This window comes from Panthera onca, chromosome A2 (assembly GCF_046562875.1).
Source record: "Panthera onca isolate mPanOnc1 chromosome A2, mPanOnc1 haplotype 2, whole genome shotgun sequence".
NCBI classification, from domain to species: domain Eukaryota; kingdom Metazoa; phylum Chordata; class Mammalia; order Carnivora; family Felidae; genus Panthera; species Panthera onca.
This window is the reverse complement of record NC_138340.1, coordinates 66,184,044-66,205,540: the sequence shown is the minus strand read 5'-3', so window position 1 is coordinate 66,205,540 and position 21,497 is coordinate 66,184,044. Positions and strand designations below refer to the sequence as shown.

Genomic DNA, 21,497 nt, shown 5'->3' with positions numbered 1-21,497 from the left:
ACTGTCCTGCTGAGAAACTCTACAACAGCCCTGATACCAGTTTCAGGGGCCGCCTGCCCCCGATGCCCCCAGCTGCCGTCACCAGGCCTGCGGTGGTCTATGAGCTGGATTTCCTCCCCAGGGACCTTGGTCGGGTATAGGCCCACCGCCCCTGATCCACTTCTGGGCTCTGGCCCTTCCCAGGTTGCCCTTTCCCACGTGGTGTCCAGAACCTTGGGGTGGGGGAGGGGTCCTGATCTCCGCGAAGGATCCTCTGACCCGGAAGCCTGGAGGTGGAAGGCATTGTAGGGATTCTTTCATTCAGTGAACCCTCTGTTTTTTGTTTGTTTAAGTTTATTTATTTATTTATTTACAGAGTGAGAGAGCACAAGCAGGGGAGGGGCAGTGAGAGAGAGGGAGAGAGAGAGAGAGAGAGAGGGAGAGAGAATTCCAAGCAGGCTCCACACGGCTCTCGCAGAGCCTGACGCGGGGCTGGAATTCACCAACAGTGAGATCATGACCTGAGCCAAAATCAAGAGTCAGATGCTTAACAGACTGAGCCACCCAGGCGCCCCAGTGCAGCCTCTGTTTATGCAGCACGACTCCACCTGCCTGGCACTGGTCCAGAGGCTGGGGGATTCAGTGACCCATAAAAGAGGCTCAAGGCCCAATGCTCATTGAGATCACATTTTGGGGAGGGGACAGATGACAAGCAGAAGGGCAAACTGTGTGCTGAATATGACACGTACTTATTATGTATATTCTGTTGATATATAACGTATAAACCCACATTTATTTGCATATTTACATTAAGGTTAATAAAATTTATATATACACCTATAAGTAACATTTTATTTTTAAATGTAAACAAACATAAACATCTTTAGATGTAAACAAACAGCAAATCTGTATATAAAATATATTATATATAAAATATATATAGGCATATACACACACACACACACAGACACACACACACACACAGAGTGATAAATGCACAGAAGGAAAATAAAGGAGGGGAGGCAGAGCAATGTGTTTGGGCTTTTCACACAGAGGGCTGAGGGGAGGCCTCCCTTCCACATGGGGAGCAGGGTGCAGGGAACAGACAGCAGGGAGCAGGGGGCAGCCTGCAGCCTGGAGAACATTCCAGGCAGAGGCCCGAGGCGGGAAAGTTTTCAGGCATTTGGAGAACAACCGGAGGCTGAGGTCCAGAGCCAGGTGCACAGGAAGGAACTGGGTTCTGGGGGGGGGTGGGGGGAGGTGGGGCGGGACCACCAACCTCTGAGCAGCCAAGGCCTTGGGGGTCATGGCAAAGACTTTGCCTTCTGGGTCTAGACCGGTCTCCTCCCTTTGTTAATGAGACAGCTGAGGCCCAGCCGGAGAAAGGCTCAGGCAGGCGTGGGAATACCGCCCCCAAGTACAAGCTTTGAGGGGGTCACCTCCTCCAGGGCTCATCATTCTGCGCGCTCACTTGAGCCTGCGTCTTTTCCACCTGGAAAAGTTGGTTGGTCGGAACCACATGAAAGTGTCCGTTTTGGAGGTCAGACTTGCACCCCGGTCCAAATGTTGTTTGTTGCTTTGGGCGGGCTAGGTGGAGTGTGGGGTGAAGCTGGGCTAGATCAGGGACCTGGCGCTGCCCTGCCCTGGGCCCAGGCGGGGCTGCCTCTGCCGGGCACTCCAGCCTACTGCTTGCCCTGGGACCCAGTACGCGGCGCCCCACAGAGCAGCTGGGCAAACTTGAGCACGCTTCCAACCCAATTCCTGCTACCCCCCCACCATTGTTTCTGATTCTCTAGGTCGGGGCAGGGGCCACGAATCTGCATTTGTACCCCGTTCCCAGGCGCTGCTGGCCAGGGACCCACGCTGAGGCCCGCCGCCTCAGATAGCCCGGCACGGAGGAAGGTTCGGTGAGATTCCAGGGCAGAGGCAGCGACACCGGTCACTCGCTTCTCATCCTCCAACCTCAGTCCTTCCCCGGCAGGTCCGCCCACGTCGCCCTCGAGGGCTTCGCCGGGGCCAGGTGGTTCCCCCTGCCGCAACTCCTCCCCGCCCGGGCGCGGCCCGCGCCTCCGGATCCCCCGCGCCGCCCAGCCCGGGGCGCGCTCCGTCGCGGGGTGGAGGAGCCGGGAAGAGGCCCGGGAGGGGCGCTGCGGCGGGCGGGGTGTCGCCCCCGGGGCCCAGGCGCGGCCCACCCCGTCTCGGGACGCGCGCGGGCGGGCGGGGGCGGCGCTCCGGTGGGCGCGGCGCACCTTGCTCCCGGCGCCCCCGCCCCGCGCCAGCCCCTCCCCGCCCGCGACCGTCCCAGCCCCTTCCGTCCGCTCGCCCCGCCGCTGTCCTGCGCCGGCCCGCGTGGGAGGACGATGGGTCAGCGCGGAAAAAGTGAATGAGGGCGGCGGCGGCGGCAGCGAGCGCCTGACTCGGCCGGGCCCGGGCACCGCGCGCGCCCCCCGCCCCGTCGGCTCCATGGACGCGCCGCGCGCCTTGGCGGCCAAGCCCCCCACCGGGTAAGTGGCCGGGCGGCCGGGCGGCGCGCTGGCCGGGGCCCCGCTCGGACCGGACGCCCGCGCCGCGCGCACTCGGGGCAGAGGGAGGGGGGCGCGGGCGCCGTGAGGGGCGGGGGGGGGGCGCGCTCGGGGCGGGGGGCGCCCCCTCTCCGGCCCGCGGGTCCGCGCCCCTCGCCGCGGAAGGGGCTTGTGTACTTAGTGCGCCCGGGTCGTTGCCCAGGTAACAAGTGTCAGGCCGAGGCCGGGGCACGCTCGGCGCGGCGGTGTTTGTGTGCGCGCGCCCTTTTTGGGGGGTCCCCGCTGGCAGAGCCCTCGCCACCTCCCGAGCGATCGCCCCAGGCGCCGGGAGGGCGGTGGGAGACCCGGCCTGGGACTCCCGCCCCGCTACCCGCTTGCTCGGCGTCTGCCCCGGGTTCCCGTGGTCGCCGCTCGCCCCGCCGCGGTCGGCGGGTTACGGTCCGCTCCTCCCCGCGATGAAGGGGACGCTCCGGGACCTCGCAGACGCCTGGGTCCGCCCTCAGGAGCGCGGTCGTGCAGAGGGCACTGTCCTCGCGCTCTGCGGACGTCTGCGCCCCTTCCCCCGGCTTGCTTCTCCGCGGTTCCCCGGGACAGTGTGCAGGGCACGGACCCGAGGAGGAGACCCCGACTTCGCAGCTGAGGTCGGGGCGTGCATCCTGCCTGCGCGGATCTGCGGCTGCCCAAACCTGTCCGAGTGTCCGCTTCCATCCCCGCACACCTTGTGTGTAGCGATTGCTCGCCACATTCGGGTTTTGCTCGCAGAGTACCTGCCCCAGTGCGGGAAACGCTAGCAGGACCCTGAGCCGGAGTTTGAACGGCGCACCCCCAGACCAGGCCGCGGGGTCACGCGAGGCCCGTGCGGACACTGCGGCGGCGCCCTGCGACCCGCGCACCCGCTCGCTGGCCTGGGGCGAGTGTGCCATGAGTCTTGCGAATGGAATGAGCGGTTGGGTGGGTCCTGCACCTGCTTACGAATGGGCCCACTTTCCGCTGTGGGGACAACTAATCTCTTCTCTTTGCACTTGTGTCCCACTGACTCACCCTGCCGGAGTGCCCATGGCCGCTGTGTGGCCCAAGTCTGCAAAAGGTTTTCGAACGTGTTCTTTTTGTTGTTTTTTTTTTAACTCTCTTTAATGCCAGGAAAAAGTGAGCCAGGTTAGCAAATCAAATAATCCCGGAGCCGAGGAATGTTAAAAAGAACTTTTTCTTCTCTTTCTTTCTTTCTTTCTTTCTTTCTTTCTTTTTTTTTTTTTTCAGTGCACTTAGTGGTGGTTATGTAATTGCATTTGAACAAACATTTCCCCAAAAGAAAATAAAGTGGGGAATCCCTTTTCACAGAAACGGGCCTCCCGAATGGCATGATTCAGAATTACTTTTAAACCTGTCGCTTTGGGAACCTGTTTAATAAGCCTGTTTAAGGAGAGGGAATCTTTTTCTCACTATCACGTAACAGGAGGGGAAGTATGAAGGGGAGAGCTAATTGTAAGAGGCCAGCAGAACTGAATTTAGAGATTATTTGTGAAGGCCGGGAAGGGAATCTGATTATGGAAGGGAAGTGGCGAATCCTGACCTGGGCACACGCTCCCCGGTGCTGTATGGGCAAGAGGGGACTCCACAGCCATTCTTGTCTGAGCTCTGGTTGGACTTCACATCTCAGTCTTCCCCTGGGGAACCAAGGGCTTTTGCTGTGGATACAATGACAACATAGGCAGTGGTCACTACCCGTACATTTAGTTCTTTCCCTCTGATCTGCTTGCTTGAACGTCTTTGTCCGAGAGATGTAGACACGCAGCTTTTAGCTTCTGTAATTCCTAGTTATTTTATCGTCCGCCATTTGTTTCCGTCCCTGTAGTGAAGAAGCTCCTAGAAAATATCCATGTGCTTGGATTTCCCAGGTAGGAATTACATGATTAATTAAGCTGTTGTGTGTTAAAATCGGAGGAAAGAAATGGTCTTGGGCTTTTTGAATATTTTATATAATTTAGGTGCTTTGTCTGCCTACCGGAGAGGGTGGATATGGATGTGAAATTTCTGGCTTTGGTAGATTATTGGTAGCGGTCAGGTGCCATTGGTTCTTCCCTGATCTGCTCCTCTGTTGCTGCAGGATAAGGCAGTGCTTGCCATGTGCTCTGGGGAAATTTGTTTTCTGCCTGATACTGCACGCGATGACTATCAGATCAAACTTGGAGCAGGCTCTCGTTTTCCCACATGATCCAAGTGAGTGATGTGGTGAATTTGTTGTTGACTGAATCATTTGCCGTCCTGCGGTATGTAGAAAGGGGCTGACCAGGGACCGGTGACATAAAAAGATTTCATACTACAAACCAAGAAGCCCTTCTTGAGGGGACCTGAGGGGATAATCTGTCCGTGGCTGTAGATTGTAAATGCCACTAAATTATTAATAAGTGGTTACTAATTCTCTTTATTCAACCCAATTAGTTGGGTTGAAATTGTATTTTTTTACTAGTAATTTCATGAAAACAAGGACTTGTGACTAACTTAACTGGGAAAAAAACTGACTCCTTTAGGAAGAGGCAAAAAGTGACAAGTCGACTTGATGTGACTTCTAAGGAATTTTAGAGCACAGTTGGGGTGTCAGAATGTTCTGGAATTACCAGGAAAAACAAATTTCCTTTCAGTGAAGTTTTTAAATATACTTAAGTCCATTTAAGATTAACTTTGAGTTTATCTGTTTACTTTTAGTCTCTTTTTTTTTTGAGTGTTTATGAGATCCCTGCCGCTGGCGGGTGGTCACGGAACCCAGGGTGAACCTTCCCTCTCGGCCCTCTGTGAATGGGACAGTGTGCTGGGGGTTGGCAGGGTACTGGTTAATTTTTTTCTATGGAGGAAACACGGAGTTCTGTAGAATAGAATAGTCCCCAGTGACATGAAATGTCAAAACAGCCGGGGCATTCGCTCAATGGCCGCATTCAAGGACCATGCTTACATAAAAACCAGTGGAAGTTTGCTAATCAATTTCGTCAGGATCCGAGCTTCACGAAGGCATAGCTGATGCTCATTTCTCTGAATCAGTTTGTGTGGATTCCATCAAGTTATTAGAACAAGAAAATAATTTTTTTTTAATTAATGGAAGTGGGTAACTTGTGCTGCTTCTGCCCTGTCACCACCCCCCCACAACAAAAAATAAAGTATAGGAGCTGCTGTCTTGACAGTGACCATGGACCATGGCAGTGAGGTCTTCCATACAAGCATACAGATGTTAATGAATATTAATGAATGTGTACTAAAATAAGAAAGAAGGTTAGGTTTCTAGCCTTTTCTAAAAGACAGGTTTCTGTGGGGTGCCTGGGTGGCTCAGTTGGTTAAGCGTCAGAATCTTGGGTTTCCACCCAGGTCATGATCTCATGGTTCGTGAGTTCGAGCCCCGCGTCAGATTCTGTGCTGACAATGTGGAGCCTGCTTGGGATTATCTCCCTCTCCTTCTCTCTCTTCTCCTCCCCTGCTTGCTTCTCTCTCTCTCTCTCTCTCTCTCTCTCTCTTTCTCCTTCAAAATAAAATAAACATTAAAATCATTAAAAAAATGAAAATAAAAAAATTAAAAAAGCATTCTAGACTTTTGGGCATGTTTACGTTCTTTAAAATGATAGTCTAATGATTTGCTACATTGAACGTTTCGCATTTCACTTCAAAGATGTTACTTCTTAACCATACTTTTGGGAGGCAGTTCACTTAAGGCTGTAATGTTAGATATTGTTTGATGGGATGTGGAAAGCAGGCCTAAGGAATTTTATTCTTTTGTAATTATAGTTTTTCTGAATAAGTTCCAGGAGTTGGACATTCCCCTGTGACACTATCAAATGACCTTAGGGCACTTTTAATATTTCCTCAGTGCCTGTGTAAGGTTGATGGAGCTCAATTATGATTTAAATTGGGTGTGTGGATATCCGTACAATGTCGCCTCTCTCCTACGTCCTGGACCTCCTCTGTTCTTCCCTGGACGGCCTTTCCCTGGATCAGGGGCCTGGCAGAGCCGGTTGTCACTGAGCACAAGTGGCTGACCGCTCTGGACACGTGCATGTCTGTGTTTCAGTGGTCTTTTTCGCTTGGGACCTGGAAAGAGAAGTCATAACTTGTGTGCACCCAAGAGCGCGTCCATGCTTATTTAGAAAGCAACGATCATAGGCTATGTCTGCACACCATAATAAGTGGTTTGGGTTTCCAGGCGTTTCATGCTTTGTTCTTAATCAGTAACCCCAATTTTATAAGTGGTCGGAGGTTTTGAACAGTGAGCGGAAAAGTATTTGATGCCAAAGTAGCCTGCAGGGTCGAGGATGTGCGCATTTACAGTATAGAAACACTTGGTTGCGATTTGGTCTTGAACTAAGTGAAAACATCTAGGACACACGTAGCGTATTTATTAGGTGACGTTTCCCTAAATCCCGTCCATTCATCTCCGTGTCGATTTTCTGCGTTGGTTAATTATACTTAATGTTTTTTTTTTTCCTTCGCTTACTTTGAACTATAACAGTACATCTGAACTCCTGACTCGCTGAGAGCTTTTATGACATCCCTTTTTACTGTTTTTATGATTTTCATTGATTTAAGCGCATTTTAAATGTTAGCGCTCTCCCCGCCCCCCGCATTTTATACCTTTGTTTTCTCATTTCACTGTGTCCCGAGAGTGTTTACCCCAGTGTTCTCTTATGTCACTTTTCCTTTATGTTTCCACACTGCTTTATTTTGTGCCAGTCTCTTCCCATAGTAACATTACGCATTTTTCTCATGCGCACTTTATTTGGTTTCATTTGCTTTATACCAAGCTGATGATCCTTTCTGAAAGCCCAACGGTATTTGTTCGAGACTAGATTTTGCTGTGTACTCTGGGGTGACAATGACAGTGGGTCCCCAACAACGTCCGTACTCCCTCCTGCCTGTCTCCAGAACGTCCCAGGCTTCTGAGAAAATCCCTCTGGAGAGAGCCCACCTCCCCAGCTGGGCGATGCTTCGTGGCCTCTAGCGGTTTTTACACACTTGCATCTGGATTCCCTAATTAGGTGGGGAGCTGCTCCCTTGCCAAGACCCTATTTTCTACAGGTAAGTCTGATTAGAATAAGGTCCATGGCGAAAACCATTTCTTTTAGAAAAAGGGAAAAGAGGAAAAAGCTTTTCAACCATCAACATGTATTTCATTTATGTGCTTTTGATTAGACAGATTCCCAGACCCCGAACGCTTTTGCACAGACACTCCTGTAAGATTCCTACACCACCTTCACCAAAGCGAGCAGTGCCTTTTGAAGAGACATTGATTGGCTTAGGGAAATCGTCGAAGTCCTTGTCCCTTTTCCCCAAAAAAATGACACAAATCCCCAAAGATGAGCCCAGTAAGTCAGGAGTCGTGACTCATGGATCTCCACCCCCCCACCCCTTTCCTTCTCACTGTTACCCAAGAACCCAGATGAGGAACCATTGTCTTAGGGGCACTTCCCTTGGGGACAACAAACTGTCCTTGTTCCGGGGACACACGTGGACGTGCTCGTACTCTCACTGGGCACAGAGGACAGGGTAGTGACCACGTGGCTCTAGTCCATGATGCCTGTGCCTGGGCAGGAATTGTGTTTGACTTCCTCCTACCAAAGCCTGACAGGCAGGCCCAGGGGAAAGGAAGACCTGGGTCTTGGGGTCAATCATGCGGAATTCAGTTTAGCCTTCTTAGCCGGGCCTGCAGGGAGCCGTCCCGAGGTGGCTCCTGCCCGTCCCCCAGCCCAGCACTAACAAAACTGCCAGGCCAATGATGTTATGTGTCTGTGTCCAGTACGGCAGCCACGGAGCCCTTGGAGTGAGGAACTGAATTTCTCCCTTTTAAATTTTTCATTAATTTACGGGCGCCTGGGTGGTTCAGTTGGTTGAGTGTCCCGACTTCAGCTCGGGTCATGATCTCTCAGTTTGTGGGTTCGAGCGCCCCGTCAGGCTCTGTGCTGACAGCTCGGAACCTGGAGCCTGCTTCGGATGCTGTGTCTCCCTCTCTGCCCCCCCCCCACACTGTCTCTCTCGCTCTCAAAAATAATAAACATTAAGAAAAAAAATTAAGAAAACATTTAAAAACATAAAACATAAAAACCATTAAGAAAAAAATTTTTTTTTAATTTTCATTAATTTAAACATAAAGAATTGCGCGTGGCCAGTGGTGCCTCAGTGGCCTGAGCAGATCTGCTGCTGTTTTGCTGCTGTCCCTCTGTCCTTCCTGAACTGGAACGTCCCCTGCTTTCTCAAACTTCCCCCTCTCCTCTTGGCCTCCCCTTGGCTTCTCGTCTCCCAGCCTGGAAGATTCCTGCTCATTCTTCCAGCTGCTGCCCTGCCACCGTCCATTCCCCCTTTCAGAAAGCATTCCATGGGGGGCAGCATCTCCTACCTGCTTGTCTCTGACCCACTGAATTCTGAGCTCCTCCGAGGCAGGGACGTCACCCCGTGAGTGTCGTGGCAGGGACCTCTGGCATGGGACAACTGTTAGGATGGTCTCAAGCCTCCTGTGAGCTCTAAAGTCCTGGGATTCCAAGTGTTCCCAGAAATTCTCAATCCCTTCTTGAAAAAAAAAAAATTGAATTTTTTCCTTAAACTGACCCGGTGTGCCAGCTGTGCAGACTTATTCTTTGCAGACCCGGGAGGTGTCAGGTGTCCTATTTTGAGGGACGTAAAGTATTAGACAACCCGCGGCGATAGCGTCTGAAAGAGGAGATGATTTTCCATCACCCTTACGTGAAAGTCTGCCTCGCTTGCTCCGGGCTGGCGTCGAGGTGTGGCTGGGATCTGGATGTTTATGTCCACCCCCCCCCAATTAATATGTAGAAACCTGACCTCCAAGGGGGTGGTACTGGGCAGTGGGGCTGTGAGAGGTGCTCAGGTCATGAAGGGGGAGCCCTCCTGATGGGGACTGTTGCCTGCGAAGAGACCCATGAGCTCTGTCGGCCCCTCCACCACATGAGGACCTGGGGAGAAGTCTGCAGCCCAGAAAAGGGGCCCCACCAGACCTCGCTGGCACCTTGACCTTGGACTTCTAGCCTCCAGAACTGTAAGCAGTAAACTTCCCCTGTTTACAAGCCACCCAGTCTGCAGCCTTTGGTTGTGGCAGCCTGAACAGGCTGAGGGGGGTGCCAGATCCTCGGGGACCTGCTTCTTTCTGTCTTGATGCTCTGCCATGGCCAGGGTGCCCCGTGAACTTGCCCTGGCCCAGCCCGAGGAGGGGTGAGGGATGGAGGTCACGGCCTCTGCTCTCGCGTCTGAGCTGAATGTTCCATCACGTATCCCTTCCCTTCTTTCCACCAACCCAATCTGTCTTTTGGTTTGTTTGTTTTTTAAAAAATCGTGGTAAACTATACATAACATAGCATTTACCAGTCTCACAGTTTGGTGGCATTAGGTACGTTCACACTGTTATGCGGTCGTCCATCTTCAGAACTTTCTCCGGAACTTTCTTCCATTAAACGCTACCTGCCCATCCGCCTCCCCCCAGCCTCTTTAAATCTCTTGCCCCCTTTCTACTTGGGGTGCCTGAGAGTGTGACACCCCCTTAGGGACCTCACAGGGGTGGGATCACACAGTGGCATTTGGGGACTGGCTCATTCATGTTGTGGTGTCTGTCAGGATGTCCTTTCTTTAGCTTTTTTTTTTTTTTTAATGTTTATTTACTTATTTTGAGAAAGACAGCAAGAGAGAGCATGAGCAGAGGAAGGGCAGAGAGAGAGAGAGAGAGAGAGAGAGAGAGAGGATCCCAAGCAGGCTCAGCACTGTCAGCACAGAGCCCAATGCGGGGCTCGAACTTACGAATGGTTAGGTCATGACCTGGGCTGAGATCAAGAGTCAGACACGTATCCAACTGAGCCACCCGGGCGCCCCAAGTTGCCCTTCCTTTTTAAGGCTGAGTGAGTCTCTGTAATGTCTATTTCCCGCTCGTTCCTCCTTGCTGAGACTGGTAGACGTTTTTGCTTCCACGTTTTGGCTGTCATGACTAACGCCGCTGTGAACGTGGGTTTGCAAGCAACAGTCCCCGCTTTTGCTGGTCTTGCGTCCCCCGGGAAATGGGATCGCGGGGCCGGATGGCAGTTCTCGGCTGCATGTTTGAAGACCCTCCATGCTGTTTTCCGCAGCAGCTGCACCATCGCACATTCCCACCCACGTTGCATGAGGGTCCCAGGGTCTCCACATCCTCGCCATGGCCCTGTGTCAGTCACCTGGCCATTTAAAATCTTGGAGGATGAGGGGACAGGAACCAGGGAGCATCTCCCACTCCCCAGGCAGGCAGGGGGGAGCTTTGGCACCGGTGGGCAGACAGGGTGGGTGACGTGCCCCTCCGCCTTCCTCCAGGATCCTGAGAGGCCCCAAGCTGTCTCAGAATGGGTGCCCCGGCAGTTCCTCGGCCCCTGCTGGAAAACGTGTCCTTCGTTTGCTGTGAGCGTTAAGTCACAGAAAATGGTGCAGGGCTCCCTGCAGTGGCCATGGGTCCACCTGACGCGGGCCCGATTGGCAGCCGGCATCCTCGGGCAGCAGTCTCCCTGCACGTGCTGTCCTCAGCACTGAGAAGGTGGAAACGTCTGCACCCCGGCCCCATCCATCCGAGAGAGCGCTCTGACACACAAGGCCAGTGTGGACCTGGCGTTTTGTCTGCAGCACAGCAGGGCACTAACAGTTTTTCTGTCTCTGAGGTCTCCGCTCTTGTCATGCACGCCACACCCACTTTTGCGTGTTCAGGATGGTGCCAGCCTGCTAGGGTGGGAGGAAGGAGGATCTCAGAGCGTGGGGGTGGCCCAGGAGGGACAGTCAGGGCTTCCCACCTCCCCGCTGGCCTGGGCATCGGGTGGGATGGGGAGAACGTGCCTGCATTTTCCGCAGTGTGTGTGCTGCTGTGTGGCCCTAGGAGTCAAAGGGTGGAAGAAGGAAATACCTTGACCCTACAATCACGTGTAAAGAGCTTGGACAGTTTTAGCAAAGTGAGGTCAGAAACTTGATGGGAAAACGGGCTGTGAATGCATGTGCGAGAGAGTGTGTGTGCCTGTGCGTATGTGTGTGTGCATGTATTTGTGTGCATGTGGGTACTGTGTGTGTGCGTGTAGCCACGTGTGAGTGAGTGTGTGTGTGCGCATGTGTGCATGTGTGCACACGCATGAGGGTGTGCGTGTGCGTGCCTGGATATGTGGGGATCAATGTCAAGTTTAAAATCACTTGCAGCACTTGGCAGAGAAGCAGATTCCCAAATCAGATCCTGGAAGTTTTTTCAAGCCCAGTGTTTTGGGAGCTGAGTGTAAAAATAGCTCGGGTGAGAGGGATAATATGGCAGAAGTGTATACTTTTGTTCGTGTGGCTGATGTTCGAGACTTAAATGTAGTTTTGTTGGCTGGAGCCCTCTTCATTGAAAGCACAATCCGCTGATGTGCAGTAAACAAACCGTTAGGTGGGAAGGAGACAGGGTCCCTGTGGCAAAAAGTGGGACATCGGCCACGGAGGCTAGCTGCTGGCTGAGACCCCCGTCCACCCACCTGTCTTCCCTTCCCGCTGTCTGCAATTCTCATGGACGCTCAGTTCGGGGTGGGATTGAAAACTTTCTCCTCCTCTGCTTCCAAATGACCATCGTAAAGGTTACCCGTGTCCTGACAACGCCTGCAGAAAGGATGACGTAGAAGTGGTTTGATTTAAAAACCGTTCATGAGGGGCGCCTGGGTGGCTCAGTCAGTTAAGCATCTGACTTTGGCTCAGGTCACGATCTTACGGTTTGGGAGTTCGAGCCCCGCATTGGGCTCTGTGCTGACAGCTCAGAGCCCGGAACCTGCTTCGGATTCTGTGTCTTCTTCTCTCCCTGCCCCTCCCCTGCTCATGCTCTGTCTCTCTCAGTCTCAGAAATAAGTGTTTAAAAAAAACAAGCGTTCATGAAAAAAATAAATAAAATAAATAAAAAGCATTGATGAGGGGGTCATGAGGTGTGAGTGTTTCTCTTGTCCAGCTGCCGTAGATCAGTCCCCTTTACCACTTCCCAGATGTGTCTACACCGATCCACAGTGGAAAAACACATCCTACATGGTGAGGTTAGCGTGTATCATGTCTCCAATTCACAGAGCAGAAAAGTTAGTTTGGAAACTTCGCTACTTTACTTTCTTTAATTAAAAAAAAATTTTTTTGTTGTTTTATTTTTGAGAGAGAGACAGAGTACGAGAGGGGGAGGGGCAGAGAGAGAGAGGGAGACACAGAATCCGAAGCAGACTCCAGGGTCCGAGCTGTCAGCGCAGAGCCTGACGCGGGGCTCGAACCCACGGACCGCGAGATCGTGACCCGAGCCGAAGTCGGACGCTCAACCGACTGAGCCACCCAGGCACCCCCATTCTTTTTCTTTTCTTTTTAAGTTTATTTATTTTGATGGGGGGAGGGGCAGAGAGCGGGAGAGACAGAATCTCAAGCTCGACTTGGGGCTCGACCTCATGAACCGAGAGATCACAACCTGAGCCGAAATCAAGAGTCATCCCCTCAACTGACTGAGTCACTGAGGCGCCCCTGTGCTCATCTGTTCTGACACCAGGGGACCTTGAAGGAGCTGATGGTTAACCCCCCCACCTGGCATCCAGCTGGGGGCTAAAAAAGTGTCGCAAAGCACCCCCCCCCCCGCCACGTTCTTAGCTCATTTGGGGCCTACGCAAGCTAAACATCCCTCAATCTGTTTTCTTCTGATAGTTTTAAAACTTGTTTGAGTCTGTCTCACAAAAATAGTTGAGCCCTCTTGATGATGTTTTACTTAACCTGTGCGGAACCCTCCCCCTGCCCCCACCCTGTCAGTTACAACCAACCATTAGAACTGACATCCGCAAAGTTGGAAAAACAGGGCTTTTGTGGAAAACATTGCTCTGGAGAGGGCACATCTGAGTGGGAGTCGCCGGGGGAAAATTCCATGTTTGAAATGTTTCCTTGATGTCTACCGCTCGTTTTGTGACTTTAAAATGATATGGTATCTGTGTGTCAGTCAGGGTTTGGACTTTAACTGGCGAGGTTGGTGGGAAGCAATGAATGAGCTGTTTTGTTTTGTTTTGTTTTGTTGTTTAGCTTTTAAAATTTTATTTAGAGAGAGCAAGTAGGCGGGGAGGGGCAGAGGAAGAGAGCGAAAGAATTCCAGGCAGGCTCCACGCTCAGCGTGGAGCCCGACACAAGGCTCGATCCCATGACTCTAGCATCATGACCTGAGCCGAAATCAAGAGTTGGACTCTCCGCTGACTGAGCCACGCAGGCGCCCCGGCCAACTTCCTCTTAAAATGACTCTATTTTTAGCTAAGGGAAGGTCACGACGCTGAACAGGCTGACCCCACCTCTGTTTCTGCCTCTCCTTCAGCCCAGGAGGCTTGGGGGGGGTGCCACCCACCGCCTCCTACCCCACATTGCACCCTTGCTGGTCACATCAGGGCACATGTGCATGTTGACCTGTCACTGGATTTGGATGACAGGCTTTCCCACCCATATTCGACCCACATCCAGATTTTTATAAAGGGCGTAGCATGTTTCTGCACCTCTGTCCATGCAAGTGGGTGTAGGAGCACAGCCCTGAAATTACCGTGTGTTGTATTAACTTTGTAACCAGGCTCCGGTGGCCATCCCTTTATTGTATTTTCAAACATGGCAGTTCCAGAGTAGAAGTTTCTATGGCGGTGATGGCAACATCCATAGCTCAGTTCCGAGAATGCGGCTTCGAGTGATGCACGGTCACTGTCACAGACCGGCTTTGGGAAGACGGAGCCAGCGAGTTAGCTCGTGCTTGACGCGGGTCAAGTCCTATGTTTCGAAAGCACGACCATCACCAGCATCGTGACTCTTCGGGAAATAACGGATGGTCTGCTCCCTTTGTCTTAGCAGCAGAATGTCTTCCGGCGGGATTTCCCATCCAGGTTGACCTCTAAGAAGTGATGGCGCCCTTGCTTTATTTCTGTGGCGCCTCCACATTGATTATCCTGGGGGTGAGGCTAGACGCCCGCCCCTTGTTAGCCAGCCAGCCCGTCCACGATTATTCCGTAAGCATCTCCTAGCCCCGGGGAGAATCCAGAGAGGGACCAGGCCAAGACGAGACATAAAAGATCCCTTAAAACCAACCTAAAGGAAGGTCTTCTGGCCATGACTGTGGACAGGGGGAGATGAGGAAACGCTTACCACGCTTTGCGCTGAGGCTGACACTTAGATAAAATGCGTAGGTGGGGAGGCAGAGACCCAGCACTGTGGGAGGGACCGCTGTGAGTAGAAGAGGGTGTGAGGATCCAGGATCCTTCCTTCGTAGGACGCTGGGCGGACAGACCTCCGGCTGACTGAAGGGCGGAGACTGCGGGGCTGTGCAGCTTTACTTATTCATTTATTAATGTATTATTTATTAATTTACTTAAAAGCGTATTTATTTTTGAGAGAGAGAGGGAGACACAGAATGCGAAGCAGGCTCCAGGCTCTGAGCTGTCCGCACGGAGCCTGACGTGGGGCTCGAACTCACGAACCGTGAGATGGTGACCTGGGCCGAAGTCGGAGGCTCAACTGACTGGGCCACCCAGGTGCCCCTATTTTTTTATTCATTTTTATAATGTTTTATTTATTTTTGAAAGAGAGAAAGAGAGCGCAGAGGAGGGGCAGAGAGGGGGGGAAACAGAGGATCGGTTCAAAGCGGGCTCTGAGCGGACAGCAGAGAGACCGATGTGGGCCTCGAACTCACACTGTGAGGTCATGACCTGAACAGCACGTGTTTAGATGCCCAATGTGGTGATGCCAGGAGTGGAGGGCCAGCCTGGAAGTCTGGATTTCGTCTTAAAGACGTAAGGGATCAGTCAGTGTTGAGCAGAAGAGTGCCATCCTCACGGACAGAGTGTGTTCTTAGGAGTTTAGCCTGAAGCCAGGATGTGAGAGGCCCAGAGAGGAAAAGGGAGTGTCTGGGAACCAGCCGGGACAGCCAGCGTTCCAGTAGCCCAGGCGCTGACCTTGCCTCCACCGAGGTGAATGGAAAGGAAGGGATGGTGTTAGAGACGCCAGGTGCGCAACTCTGGGAGCCACAGGTCACAGAGTGGCGCAACTCCAAACATGGGTAACTGGGAGAGGTCTGTGGCCTTCGGGGCTACGATGGTGGGAGCTGGGAGGAGGGGAATGAGGAAGTTTGGAAGAAAGCTCTTCACTTACTCATAATGAGTGTGAGGCAGGTGAAGGAGAGGCTAAGAGATAATCAGGCAGGACTCCTGTCTTCCAGGTGCTTAAATCCAGCGGAGGACAGGGGGACAGAGCAGGCTTGACACGCACAGCCAGGGAACTCAGAGTGGGGCACCCTGGGCAGGAGAGAGGAGGAGGCCTCGCAGAGAGAGCCACGAACAGCTCTGTGAGGACTTGGGCGGCATGGGTCCCATGTCCTGTCCCACGCCCAGGTCCCACGCAGCAACCACAGCCAGTGTTGTTGGGTGCTTACCGAGCACTGTTGAAAGTGCTTGCATGGGTCCCCTCACTGTATTCCTTAAAACAGTCCAGGAGGTGTGTGCTACTGTTTCTCCCATTTGTGAATGAGGAACGTGGGACATAGAGAGGTTCATCAGTGATAGCAGGGTCAGCATGGTGGTGCAGTTAACCTGGCACAGTTCTTAACCCCTCCACATAGTCTTTAGATATTGGCAGCAAGGTCGCTCTGGGCCACAAAGACAGTTCTAGGTTGAAGTCTGAGACATGGAGAGGGTTTTCTAGGAGACATGAAATGGGAACAAAGTCACGTCCTTGGGGAGGTGCAGATTTTGTGGGAGAAAAGTGAACGTTTGTAGAGTGTGGGGTAGAGCTCAGGGTGGGGCCAGGCTTCTGGTTTATTCCTTCATTTCACTTCCAGCACTTCCGAAGAAAAGGCCATTATCCATTTTCTTTAGGAGGCAGTGGGCCTCATCCACCATTCCTGCATCGGGTGGTGGTAAAAGGATGCAGGGATTCAGGCCCAGACCTACCATGCACATACTGCTGTTTCAGTTTCCATGGGACACATTTAGTACCAACTCTCAGCGGACCCTGGTCGGATATGGCAGCCCTCTGTGCTTTAATAAGTGTAGTTTGAGTCTGAAACCAAAGGCAACCATTAACACTTGTAATAATAAAATCAGAAAGAAGCAATGAATCAGGTTTTCAGGGTCAGGTCTGCAGAGTCTGTGTTTGCAGTGGGCCTGGAGGCCAGTTCTATTCAAAGTATGGTCTGTGGACCTGTGTGCAGTGAGATACGTATGCAGCTGAGATGGCTGACCAGAAAGCAGCACTTAAAACAGCTTGACATGGCTGTGACATCCAAGTGCCCAGTCTGAGTAGCGATGTGGTTGAACAGAGTATGCACAGTTCTGGTCTTGCAGAACAGGTGTGGGAGAGCCTGTGGGGTGAGTGCTTTCTGTGCAGTGTTATTTATCCCCCTCACTAGACCTTTATGTAGTACTGTTACTGTCACCATTTGGGGGATGAGGACACTGAACCCCAGAGAGGTAACTAACTTACTCAGGCTTTCTGTGGCCAGCAGTGGCCCTTCTTACGTGCCTTTTCAATTGTGGATATGTTCTCTCATTCTCTGAGCACGACTGCCAGCTTCCTGTTGCCCCAGTCCCATCAGTAGGGTGCAGGCACATGGTGCTGGTCCTGCCTAGAATGTTCTAGTTGGGTCTGAGACCTTCCTGGCATGCTATTGGTCAGTCACCACTGGAACCTGGGCCCATGTGCTGGGGGTTATTAACCCTGTAGCCAGTTTGAATCTTGTGACCCTAGGCGGAAAGAGACAGATAGGGGAAGATAAGCAGAATCATGATTTCTGTGGTCTCGGCCTGATTTACCTCCTTTCAGTGCTTTGGAAGCTAGGGATTTGCAGAAGTTCTTTGGAACAGAGTACTTTCTTGACAGCCAGCTGTGAAACTCCCAGTCTGAAAGCGGTGGCATACGTTTGCTGGGGGCACTTGTTGGCAGCCTCACTAAATCCCTCAGGGTCTTCACAAGGCCCCGTGACCTGAGAGGGGCATGTGCAGGTGTGCTCACGTGTGTGTACATGGACCTTGGAGGTTGTCCGCTCATTTCCGGGGAGGGCGTGCCAGGCTCCCATCTGGCCTCAAAGCCTGGCGGGAAGGCACTAGGTGCATGCCAGCAACATCTCCTTGTGACTCTCCTGTCCTAGACTGCTGTGGCTCTGGGGGTGTCGTACAGGTAGCGCTTCCTTTATTCCACAAGCGAGTGTGGTCAGGGGATGGAGGTAGGGAGGTGGGGAGGAGCCTGGTCGGGTAGTGTTTGACAGAGCTGAGCCGGGAAAAAGGAATTACTGTCACATGAGCGCCATCCTGGGGCAGGTGGGTTTGGCCCCAGAGCCTGGCGTCCTCTGTACGCAACTCGAAAGAGTCAGCTCAAGGCTTCGCTTCGGTTTTAAATCGTATAGAGTCACATTTGCTGCACAGAGACGCTCTGTCCATGTGGGCAAAGGTAGTCCCTGCTCTTGCCTAGTGAGTTAGGCCAACGCCACGGTATGTGAAGTGAGGGGGTCTATTTAACGGTAATTTACACGCACGCACGGTTGGGCGGCTTTCGCAGCACCCACACCCGCATCTCGTGAGCCTGCAGGGCGGGCCTTTCTTTCCCCACTTTCCAGATGGAGGACGGTCCCATGGGTTAATTAAGAGCGATGCGGAGGCCTGCCTTGCGTGCGTGGCCCCAGCGTCTGTGCGTGGTTAGTGCTGGTGGGTGACGCAGCCCACGCCCACAGGAGCATGCTCGTCAACCAGCTGCGCAGTGACCGCACCCCCATGGCCCTCCACCTGGGAAAGCGTGGCCCGATCACACAGGTGGCCGGCTGGAAGACCGTAGGTGTAGTACTTATCTTGCTGAACACAGATTACCCCAAACTTAGCAGCGTAAAGTGTGACGGTGCCCCTGGACGGTTGTGACTCGGGCTGTCCCCTGAGGTTGCAGCCGTGCTTACAGAGTGGCCAGAAGCTGGCTCGTTCCATTTTTGCTCATTTTTGGCGGGACATCTCAGATCTTTGCTACGTGGTCCTCTCCACGTGGCGCCCAGCTTCCCGTTGAGCCGGGGATTCGAGAAGGAACTCGAGGAGGCTGCACTACCTTTATGACCGAGCCTTCCAAGTCACACACTGTCACGTAGCCTCGTATCGCATTCCTCAGAAGCAGGTCGGCAAGTCCAGCCCACTCCCAAGGGGGTGGAATGAGGCTCCTAGTGAGGAAACTAGTGTAAAACACGTGTTCTCACGTTTCAAAACCACCACGAGGCAATCTGAGCTTGATGGCCTTTTCCCAAAGCATCTTGGTTAAACCACTTGTGATAGTATTTAAAACCCACACTGGGGGTGCCTGGGTGGCTCAGTCGGGTAAGTGTCCGACTTGGGCCCAGGTCATGATCTTGAGGTTTGTGGGTTCAAGCCCCGTGTTGAGCTCTGTGCTGACAGCTCAGAGCCTGGAGCCTGCTTCGGCTTCTGTGTCTCCCTCTCTCTCTCTCTCTGCCCCTCCCAACTCATGCTCTGTCTCTCAAACAATGAATACACATTAAAAAATATTTTTTTTAATGCCACTGGAATTTTGATAGGGATTGCATTGAATCTGTAGATTGCTGTGGGTAGTATAGACATTTTATCAGCGTTAATTCTTCCAGCCCATGAACATAGGATATCTTTCCATGTATTTGTGTCTTCTACTTGGAGGGCTTTTGAATAAAGACACCTCAGCTTCTCCCCAAGAGAAATCAAGCGTCGGGTTCTAATTCAGCCTGTCGGCACCGGGTGGGGTTCAGTGGGAGTGGTCTGAGGAGCCCCCAGGTGGTTCAGAGGTCCCATCCTGGCTAAAGATTATCCGTCCACTTGTTCATTCACCCATCAAGCCCTTAAATGAAATTGAATAAAAATACTGTTCCCGCTCTCAAGGAGGCCGGCCTAGGAGTTCTGTTTAGTCTGCAAGAACCATTTACTTAGCACACGATTGTTCTGTGTCAACAGAAATTTCCTCTTCACGGGCCCTTTTGTGTATGTTTTAATGCACTTCACGTGGTCTAACCAGGTTGCTTTGGAAAAAGACACCGAGCCCAGATTGCAAGCAAGCACTCCTGCTATACTTAGCGCCTCGCTGTGAGTAATCACCAACACGGAAATGCTTCTGAAGCCTTGACAGGCATCCACCACGAGACAGAAACGGCTGTGCAAAACACTTGCGGCGACATTTATGTAAGTGTCTTCCCGCAGAATTATTTGTCTGAAAAGGAAATCGTTGATCAAAAAAAGACATGAAGTGTTTAACTTGTGTAAAATAATGCTCTGGCAAAACAAAACAAACGAACGAACAAACAAATCCCCCCCCACACACACACACACAAAACTAAAACAAAGAAAGAAAGTAAAGCCAAGATTAATTTCTCATTTTTGATTGTCCTGATATAATCAAACATCTCCCAGCACCTTTGGGTAACTTTGAATTAAAGTCGTGTATATGATAGTCTGTATGTTAATTTTTTCTCAGGTTTCTCTCCATATTATGGGTGTTTAAAAGTGAAATGATGGGGCACCTGGGTGGCTCAGTCAGTTAAGCGGCCGACTTCGGCTCATGTCATGATCTCGCAGTCCGTGAGTTCGAGCCCCGCGTTGGGCTCTGTGCTGACAGCTCAGAGCCTGGAGCCTGTTTCAGATTCTGTGTCTCCCTCTCTCTGACCCTCCCCTGTTCATGCTCTGTCTCTCCCTGTCTCAAAAATAAATAAAACGTTAAAAAAAATTTAAAAAAAAAGTGAAATGATAGGGGCGCCTGGGTGGCTCACTCGGTTAAACATCTGGCTTCGGCTCAGGTCGTGATCTCACAAGTTCTTGAGTTCAAGCCCCACATCGGGCTCTGTGCTGACATCTTCGAACCTGGAGCCTGCTTCGGATTCTGTGTCTCTTCTCCCTCTGCCCCTTCCCCGCTCGTACTTTGACTCTCTCTCAGAAAAAAAAATAATAAACATTAAAAATTTTTTTTAAAAAGTGAAATCCATTTTTACTGATGTAGAATAATTTTAAAACTTATCCATTTGGTTAGCTGTGATTTTCTTTTAAATATGAATTAATTAAAACTCCTCCATGTGCCGCCTGTGGGGTGTGGATAATTGTCCCTGACCTGATAGAGCCCACAGGATAGAAACAGGGACAGATCTCTAAACAAGGAGTTAGGACACATGCTGTAAGCGAGATGTGCACAAAGTGCTTTCGGAACACCCAGAAAAGACGGCGCATTTAGTCCTCCTCGTAGGGCGGGGTGGAGATAAGTCAGGTTTATTTTTATGAAAGGCCTTCTCATAAAATGGTTCTGCTGAAGCAGTTCTTAAATATAACACTCCTTCCAGACACACACAGCAGCCAGGCGGGAGGGGCTGTAAATATCGCACCAAGATTAGCTCGCGTAAATGGACACTTAGAACCTTATTCAGCGGGGATTTTTTCCCCCCCGATGATCAGAAAGGAGAGTGAAGAGGTGTAGAAAAGTGCAGACAACTGAGAGACTGTCAGGATTGGACCCTTTTCAGCCAAGTTAAAGTTAAGATTAGCAAAACCACAATGAGATACCACCTCACACCTGTCAGAATGGCTAAAATCAACAACTCGGGAAACAACAGGTGTTGGTGAGGATGCGAAGGGAGAACCCCCTTGTGCTGTTGGTGGGGATGGCAGACTGGTGCACCCGCCCTGGACAACAGTATGGAGGTTCCTCAAAAAATTAAAAATAGAACTACCCTACAACCCAGCAATTGCACTACTAGGTATTTACCCAAGGGATACACGTGTGCTGTTTTCAAGGGGCACACACACCCCAATGTTTATAGCAGCACTGTCATCAATAGCCAAAGTATGGAAAGAGCCCAAATGTCCATCGGCTGATGAATGGATAAACAGGATGTCGTATGGATATACAATGGAATATTACATGGAGATCGAGAAGAGGAAAATCTTGCCATTTGCAACAGCGTGGATGGAACTGGAGTGTATTATGCTAAGCTAAATAAGCCAGAGAAAGGTAAATATCCTA

At 51.7% G+C, this 21,497-nt stretch overlaps 1 protein-coding gene and 1 non-coding gene across 7 annotated transcripts in view; one reads left to right on the top strand and one right to left on the bottom strand.

Annotated features, from left to right (window-relative positions):
* The first annotated feature begins 2,054 nt into the window (after positions 1-2,054).
* Positions 2,055-21,497, top strand: part of COBL (cordon-bleu WH2 repeat protein) — a 270,241-nt gene continuing 250,798 nt past the window's right edge. For 2 of the 6 annotated variants that reach the window (XM_060632143.3, XM_060632144.3), the window contains exon 1: positions 2,055-2,483. In XM_060632143.3, the coding sequence (XP_060488126.3) occupies positions 2,443-2,483 (41 nt within the window). In that variant the 5' untranslated portion in view covers positions 2,055-2,442. The remainder of the gene's footprint in view (positions 2,484-21,497) is intronic. The other 4 variants (XM_060632150.3, XM_060632147.3, XM_060632145.3 and 1 more) reach the window with 3 other exon arrangements.
* Positions 12,734-12,818, bottom strand: TRNAR-UCG (transfer RNA arginine (anticodon UCG)). Its single transcript has one exon. It is a non-coding gene; the product is annotated as a tRNA-Arg (tRNA).